The sequence below is a fragment of the Drosophila nasuta genome, chromosome 3 (assembly GCF_023558535.2).
Source record: "Drosophila nasuta strain 15112-1781.00 chromosome 3, ASM2355853v1, whole genome shotgun sequence".
Taxonomy (NCBI): Eukaryota; Metazoa; Arthropoda; class Insecta; order Diptera; family Drosophilidae; genus Drosophila; species Drosophila nasuta.
In genome coordinates, this window is record NC_083457.1 from 5747629 (window position 1) to 5755909 (window position 8281).

The 8281-nt window shown below is 40.8% G+C and overlaps 2 protein-coding genes across 5 annotated transcripts; one reads left to right on the forward strand and one right to left on the reverse strand.

Annotated features, from left to right (window-relative positions):
* Window positions 1-178: 178 nt before the first annotated feature.
* LOC132788419 (ankyrin repeat domain-containing protein 13D) lies at window positions 179-4162 on the reverse strand. Of its 4 annotated transcripts, none has more exons than XM_060795839.1 (7): window positions 3704-4156; window positions 3392-3524; window positions 3015-3329; window positions 2635-2951; window positions 2463-2567; window positions 1648-2399; window positions 179-1283 (listed from the first exon to the last, which is right to left on the reverse strand). In XM_060795839.1, the coding sequence occupies exons 1-7, from the start codon at window positions 3800-3802 to the stop codon at window positions 1070-1072; spliced, it is 1935 nt and encodes a 644-aa protein (XP_060651822.1). In that variant the 5' UTR covers window positions 3803-4156; the 3' UTR covers window positions 179-1069. The 4 variants fall into 4 exon arrangements, with proteins under 4 accessions (XP_060651822.1, XP_060651823.1, XP_060651825.1 ...); XM_060795840.1 differs by having other exon boundaries at window positions 1140-1581; window positions 3704-4162; XM_060795842.1 differs by having other exon boundaries at window positions 1140-1563; window positions 3704-4161.
* A 1687-nt stretch (window positions 4163-5849) lies between these two features.
* LOC132788421 (lysophosphatidylserine lipase ABHD12) lies at window positions 5850-8022 on the forward strand. Its single transcript, XM_060795843.1, is given in 6 exon segments — window positions 5850-6083; window positions 6085-6119; window positions 6643-6761; window positions 6819-7387; window positions 7389-7415; window positions 7417-8022. Coding segments are annotated over 6 exon segments (1260 nt in total). The 5' UTR covers window positions 5850-6032; the 3' UTR covers window positions 7876-8022.
* Window positions 8023-8281: the final 259 nt, after the last annotated feature.

Genomic DNA, 8281 nt, shown 5'->3' on the forward strand with positions numbered 1-8281 from the left:
AATGATTTATCGTGCGTACATTAAATGTATATGGATTCTATCTAGTCTCTTTTAGAATGTTGAGCTCATAAATCAAATAAATGAACTAAATTAATATACGTAGATACACTTAATTAATTTACCTTTTGAAATAATGGTATCTCACTAACTATAACTTTAGGTATTAATACAGGCAAACAGAATAATCCTATCATCGCTATCACAAAGATTACACTCAACTAACATATTAATCAAATGGATTGATTAACGTTAAGGTTGGCAAGTGTAGAAAATGCATTTGTTTTCTCTTCATACGTGTAATATATTTTCATTTTCAAAAAAATGTTCGCAGTTGTATTAAAATAATGTTAATGCTGATTAGTAAATACGAAGTCGATTACTGTTTATGAATTAAATAAATAATAATGTTAGGAAACAGACGATTGACCATAATAGTAATAATAGTAGTATTTACTTTTGATACTTGTTCTCTTTCATTGCAGTTATTTGTTTATTTATGCATGTGACGCGTATTATTTATTCCCCTAGGCGATATATCTCCGTTGTGTATGGACTTAATATTAAGTATGTATGTATTGTATGTGTTAGCAAAAGCTAGTACATGGTTATCATATATATGTATACATATGTATGTATGTATATTTTTGTATATGTTATGTTGTAGGTTGAGAGTTAGTTTCCGAGTTGAGACCTTAAGTTGGTATAGGGGTTAATATAGAAATTGGGGCAAATTGTTCCGCATTTAGATTAGGTTTTTAGTTACATATCACAATACAAATAAGGATGCATAATTACCGTATAGATAGAGTTTGAAATTATCTTGCGATACATAAGAAGATAATCGAAAAATTAAAACTATTGTACAACATAGGCATTAAATTTACAAATTAGAATTACAGAATTACATTATAAACAGTTTCAATTTTGATATGAAACAAAAGATCATGATCTTTTGTTACACTTTGATTGACGAGACACTTTGCTGGACTGACTGATCAACTGATCGACTGATTGATTTGTTACAATTGATTTGATTTGCAGCTTGGTTCAGTGGTATTAAATATATGCTCTAATGCTCCTGCAGACTCAGTTTCAACGCCTGCTCAATCATTTCCTGCTCCCGTTGACGCTCCAGTTCGTACTTTTGCTGATCCTGCTGGGACAGACGCATTGCCATTGCGAGATCAGTGTCCATATAACGAAAGCCGCCGTCGTCATCATCCTCGGAGACTGGTGAGCCACTAGCATTGCCATGGGCGCCCAACAGCGATTCTTGCAACACTCTGCGGTTGGAATGGGGGGAGAAAAACAGACACACACACACAAAAAGCTGGGTGAATTTGCTAGCAATACAATTTGGAATATGTGGGGAAATTCTGAGAGGCACAAAATGTGAACTACTTGAATATCTTCTTCATGTAGCTCAGATCGTTCTTGAACTGGGCACCCGCCGAGGCAGAGCGACCACGCTGCTGCGCCTCCAGCGCTGGCGGCGCCAGATGGGAAGGCGAGTAGCGGCCATAACATTGATTCTGGGTGGGCATAGTGCGTTTATGTAAATGCCTACTGGAGTGAGGATTACTAGCAATTACATTTGCCTTGCTCACATTAAAATTAGATCGAAATAAATATAAACAATTTAATTACCGTTGCAGCTGCTCGTCGTCCTCGGGCAGCAGTTCGGTGCCCACAGCATGTTGGCCACGCAGCACCTCCCAGATATCCACCTTGTCGTTATCGTTATCCAAACCGCACGCACCGCCAGTGCCGCTCGTTTCCGCCAAACTCTGCTCGATGGCATATTGCAGCATATCGTCCTCGTCGAGCGGTATTTGACGGCGGGCGTCGCCACCCCGATTGACATAATGACTGGGTATTTCGAAGCAACGATCGTCCACTAAACAGGTGATGCGATCCTGCTCCTGCAGCGTCGATACATGATCCACGGGCATGGTCATGGCGAAGACGTTGCCAAACGTGATGCAGGCATTGAGGACATGGAAGAGCGGTATCTCAACTTTGACCGGAAAGCCAGCCGGCAGTTGCATAGTTATAAAGTCTTTCAGTTTGGACACATGCGGACTAGCCATCGTCGACATGAGATCCAGTATGGGAAGCACTTGTTCCTGTAGACGAATGGGATGCTCCTCGGCCAGCCACAAGTTGGCCTTGAAGCGTTGCACCTTTGTGCTCAAATTCTTTGGTTTACCCACGTCTCGACCCTGCAGATCTACCTCAGCGCTAAAGTATTCCTCTGGTGTGATTAGAGAACGCGGAGTGCTGCTGCCTGATGCACATGCGGAGCCACCATTGCTTTCGGCCTGATGCAATGGTGTCGTGGCATCGCAATCACCATTATCGCTGCAGGCCGCAGCCTCAACTAAGCGAGGCGAAGGTGTCTATAAATAATACCAACCTATTAATTAAATTTTTCATGGAAAAAAAACCACACAACGACTCACGCGCTCTTTAAGTGCTGCTGACGCGGAAGCCTCTGTTGTGGGTGGCCCGTAGTCATCGTCAGCGATGCCCAGCAAACTGTGCAACGGAGTACGTGCAGTTTTATTCTAGCAAAAGCAAAATGAATCATTAAATTATTGCGATACATGAAGGATTAACACACTTGGGCGTTACCTTGATCTGCTCCTCGGTCAAGTGATCCATGCGTGTCTTGGTCACAAACTCCACATTGCTGGCCCCATACACCTTGCAATTGTAGCCATTGATAAGCTCAGACTTTTCGCTGCGCCATCCCCAAATGCCGGACTTGTTGCGCTCGAAGCTGATCTTCTCCATCTCAATGTTGTTCGTGATAACAGGCGCCGCCAGCCGAGCGCGCACAGTTCCCAAGGCAGGCGGAATCGCCACAATGTCACCAATGTCGCTGCTCATTTGCTCCACCATCACCTCGTGCGTGTCATGATCGATTTCAATCATGGTGGCAGAGTCCTCTGCAAAAGAAAACGTGATTAAGCATAGAAGTGAATGGAAACGGTGTCTGTTGTTCTACGCACTGCTCCCTTTAAATATGTACGAACGATTGCCCCTCTGCCAAGTGTTGTTGTCGAAGCCCAGGAGGGTGGTATCAATGCGTACGTTGGCGCCACGCTTATACACTTTATAGGTGTCGCTGGGACAGAGTCGGGACATCAGCGGCACCCACGATGTGAATTCCCATTTCATTTCAATGTAGAAATCGGGGGCATCAAGCAGATGCTGCAGCAGCTTGGGCACGTGCGTCACACGTTGGACATGACGCTGCAAGTCACGCACCTCAATGATGGCCGTCAATATGTCAACATCGCCAGTGCAGACAGCCTCCTGCACAACTGCAGAGCAAGGATTAGAGATTTGAGATCATAGATTGTGGGAGGATTGAAGGATAACTTACTGGACCAGCCGGCGTGCTCGTAAGTTGCATTGCATTTGGCTGCTAAAAGGCACTTCACACATTGCAGGTTCGCCATGCGCACCGCTAGCATTAATGGTGTGCGGCCCCGCGGATCGATTTTTTCCTTATCAATCTGAAAGTTGAGCTGTTAATATTGCCATGGTTGTTGTTGTTTGAGTCACTGCGACGCTAATTCAATTAGCAAAGCAACGTAAAGCAAACACACAAACTCACAAATGGTTTTTTGCGTTTTTTGGAGGGGGTGCCAACCACGCCTACTAATTCAACAACCACCCACAAAGCACAACCCACCTGCTCGTTTTGTAGCTCTTGCTGGAGCTCCTCTACATTGCCGTTCCAGATCTGCCAGTGCAGCGGATATTCCGACTTTATTTCGTCCAAACTCTTCATCCTCTGTCTCTCGTCGTGACGCTGCCGTTGTTTCTATTTTCTATATTTTTATATAGCAAAAAAAACTGTTAGCAGCCCCAAACAGCAACAGCAGCAAAAACACACAGAGCCTAACAGACGACTGTAATGTGCCTAACAGCAAGCACTGTATGATACGTTATCAGTACTTAAAGAATTTGTAAGTTTTATATTTCTACAATTTGAAAACTAATTTACTAAAAAATTTATATTTCCGGCGAGTGATTGGAAGAAAAAACGGCTAATGGTTTAAGCTAGACATTAACAGCTGTTAGCACCCTAGCTTGTTAACAGCATCAGCTGTTTTTTAGCAATATTCGATAGAGCAATGCATTTACTGTAGCCTATCAAACTTTTAAAAATAATCGAGTAAGCCATCAACAAATTGCAGACAGTAGCTGCAGGTAATTAAGTTCAGATTAATTATTATAATATTTTAATAGAAAGAAAATAAAAAATACATCTGAGTTGACTTTACCCAATGAAAGGTTATCGTACCGCGATGTATTAATATCAGCTGTTTTTTCTCTGCGAGCTCTGTGTACACACTGGCAGTTGTTGTTGTTAAAAAGAAAAATAATCCAATATAAATTGAATTAAATAACAATTACTTGAGCTAAATATATATGTGAGCTCCAATATTAAAAGTATTCTGTACGTATTGTGGGTTTAAAAGAAGTGTAAGCAATCCTTGTTGTAGGTGATTTTTGAAAAGGTTTCGAAGTAGCGTAAATTATATAAAAATAGTTAGGAATTTGTTTGATACCAACAAAACCAAAAGGCATAGTAACTAAAGAATTCAATTAGCTCTGCATTTCTACGCAAGACGATTCCTTAACTAATGTTACTCAATGTTTCAGATTGTGGCTACAGCAGAGGCTAAAACATATCCAAGCGTATGATGCTACTTTAAAGAGACTTTTGTTGTCAAAGCAAACAAACATCCATTGACTGCATTTTTTCGTGAATAGATTTCATAACAAAAGACGCCGGTAAGTTAAATGCGAGAGATGTCCCACTTAGTATCAATTGATCCATTAAATCTAAACCAAGATTATTCACATACAATTCACGCGAATAAAGTTGCCATCAGTGCAATAAAATTCAAAGAAAACAGCGATCAGCTGGCGTGTGATAAAAAGAGCAAATGATAACACTGCGATCGCAAGAGAAAGAGAGAGAACAAAAATGATGTGTGTGAGTGTGTGTGTGAGCTTGAGTGTGTAACCCTATCACCATAATACGAAAGCTTCGCCTGAGTTTTCAGTCAGTCTACGAAACTAAAACGCGTGAAACGACAAACGTAGCGTTTGGTGATTTATCAAATTGTTTGTGAAATTATTGAATCATTGCAATTGGCTTAACATTTATTTAGATACATACATACTAACACTCCCAAATGCATAATTTGTTTACGCTCTGTTTCCCTCACCCTGCCAGATGTTATTGTTTACAACTAATCCAAACATTTCTAACCAAACGTTAATGTTGATGTTTTTGTTCTTTTTTTTATTCCATTCTGTGTTTCCGACTATTTGCAGTTATGCTCTTTGCGCGTAGGCGGCATTTCTTCAAGAGGTGAATTTCCAGTGCATTTCTTGTTATTTTTTAATTAACTATCTATCGATTTTCCTGCAAATTCAATTTGTAATGTGTGTAATCAAAATAATTGTAGCATTAATTGCCACGATATTGCTTTATGTAATTTGTTGCTGATTATTCAGATAGCGATCATTGCCATACATATCATTAACTATTTCTCATTATCATTCAGTCATTACAGTAAAATTAGAAACCATATATCATGCTTCCGTTAACATTTTAGCCGTTAAGTCGACCACATACTGCCTTATCAGCAACAGACAAATAGTTTTTTTCCGCTTGTTCCAAAGTTCAGCTTTAACTCATTTTTTTGGGAATCTTTGCATGCTTTTTATTGTTGCTTGAACCGATTTGTTATATTACTAAGCTAATAATGAAGTAACACTTTGTTTATTCTCTTCCCATACGTTCGCGGGTAGACGCTTAGTACGTTTGTAAAACTCAGTGAATCACACACAGAACAAATGAGACAATCTCTTGCACAGAGTCAATCAAGTCCCCCATAATAAACTCGCTCTACGCAAAGAACGAATATAATAATATACTATATATAATAACAAAGACTTGCCTCTCGAGTATCGTAAATACGATATTGAATAACTAACGCACAATGTACGAGCTTCATAGTCGTTTAAAGCTAGTTTTATATGCAACGGCCATTCCCCGGAACTCTCGTCCTTAGTTGGCTAACTGGGCTGTAAGTATTTATGCTCGATCGCAACGATATTCTTCTTGCAAAACTTTGAATTTGATGTTGTACATTTCATTTTGCCTGCAAATAATTATTACTTGTACATTAGTAGGAATATTATTATTATTATTTGGTATTGTTTTCTTTATGATTTTCAATTGCTTGTTCCGCATCGTGGCATAAATATTTCGCATATCGCGTTGCCCCCCAAAGAAAAAAAAAAAAAACGAATCGTTTTCTGCTTTTGCCATAACGTGTGCTTAGTGTGTTCCGACATTGGACTACGACGACGACATTCAATATAACGAACTACGATCCAGCAACTGTGTGATTTCCAATCAAAATACTTTAGATCATCATCATTTACAATTTTCGTATGTAGTTTCTTTTATTTTTCGTTTTCCATTATCGGTATCATTTTGTGTGTAGTTGTAAAATATTTGTGCTATGGTAGTAACCGTTGTAGAATAATAGTGCCTTCAATATAAACGCAATTAATACAAATTCCAACTATGCGATTATTTCACAGAATTGGTCTACCCTGCCTTATAATAGGTCTGCTGCTGTTTGTCTCCTTCTTTGTCATTCTGCCACTGATATTCCGCTGCTCAGTCACGCTACAGAGAGGCATTCTGTTCCTCACATTCAGTAAGTGTCTCTGGAATTCCCAAATCAAGTTCATTAATTAATAATTTCCTGTTACAGTCACTTATCCGAAGGGCCTTGACTTGACCAATCCAGCCAGCATTGGGCTGTACGCAACCCGCAATTTCTACATCACTGTCAAAGATCACGATGAGGATGAGACTGGTGTGCGAATTGGAGTCTGGCATGTGCTGCCCAAGAACGCTGTGCGACGTTTCAAGCGGGAGCTGCATGTCGAGCAAGCTTACGATGAGGATGAAGCCAGCCGAACAGCAAATGACCTGACGCCCGTGTCCAGTTCCATAGGCGACAATAATGAGGAACTGCAGCAATTGGCGCCATCGTTGCGAGCCGAGTTTCCCGTAATTGTGCCAGAGAACGAGCAACTGTTCTATGAGCGTCTACTGCGCGTGCCTGGCGGCACTGTGGTGCTGTATCTGCATGGAAACACTGCCACGCGAGGAAGTGGACATCGATCCGAGGTGTACAAGCTATTGCGTCAACTCAACTATCATGTATTCTCGTTCGATTATCGCGGCTACGCCGATTCCGACGCCGTGGCTCCCACGGAAGAAGGTGTGGTGCGAGATGCGATGATGGTGTTCGAGTACATTGCCAATGTCACCTCCCAATCCCATTTTCATCTGGGGTCATTCCCCTAGGCACGGGTGTTGCTGCGCATATGGTCGCCAAGCTGTCGAGTATGAAGGAGCGTGGACCACGAGGTGTTATACTGGAGAGTCCGTTTACCAATATACGTGACGAAATCCGACTACACCCATTCTCGCGTCCCTTCAGGCATTTACCATGGTATGACTTTACGATCTCACGGCCCATGTATGACAATCGACTGCGCTTTGAGTCGGACAAGCATGTGCGTGAGTTCCCGCAGCCTATTATGATTGTTCATGCTGAGGACGATGTGGTTGTGCCGTTCCATTTGGGCTACAAGCTATACCGTGCGGCTCTGGATAAGCGCAGTCGCTCCTGGGGACCGGTGGAATTCCATCGTTTTGATCGTGCTCATGGCTATGGTCACAAGTATTTGTGCCGAGCACCTGAGATGCCCACTTTGGTGCAAAACTTCGTGGAGAACTATCGCAACGCAATCTATTAAGAGATCTGACGAACCTATTCTAATTAGACTGCAGGCCGTATTATATTATTATTTATATAACGGAGTATTTTAAGTTAATTATTTTCTACCGCCGCAATGTTACAAAAATTTCCAATCTGTGCATCAAAATAAAATAGTCATTCGAATAGAATATAAAAAGTGGGTTTTATATTTTTTTATCAAATATTTGGATTTTTGGATTTAGCAAATATGACAAAATAACACAAAGTATAGTTAAAAAGTTGTATGTAGCGCTCAATGTCCAGTGTGTCCACAAAAAAATGGATATCGATTAAGTATTATCGACGAAAGTGAACTTCAATGGAGTTTTCCGTTAACATTTAATTTAAGAAAATTTATATGATTCGATATTATTATAGGTGTACATATATAGTTACTGTTCACT

Excerpts from the sequence above, each read along its gene's own strand:
- LOC132788419 (XM_060795839.1), bottom strand. The coding sequence starts at position 3,802 with ATGAAGAGTTTGGACGAAATAAAGTCGGAATATCCGCTGCACTGGCAG. Across the intron at positions 2,568-2,634 it reads TGACCGAGGAGCAGATCAAG|AATAAAACTGCACGTACTCC; the intron begins GTAACGCCCAAG and ends TGCTTTTGCTAG. Across the intron at positions 2,400-2,462 it reads CAGCAGCACTTAAAGAGCGC|ACACCTTCGCCTCGCTTAGT; the intron begins GTGAGTCGTTGT and ends TATTATTTATAG.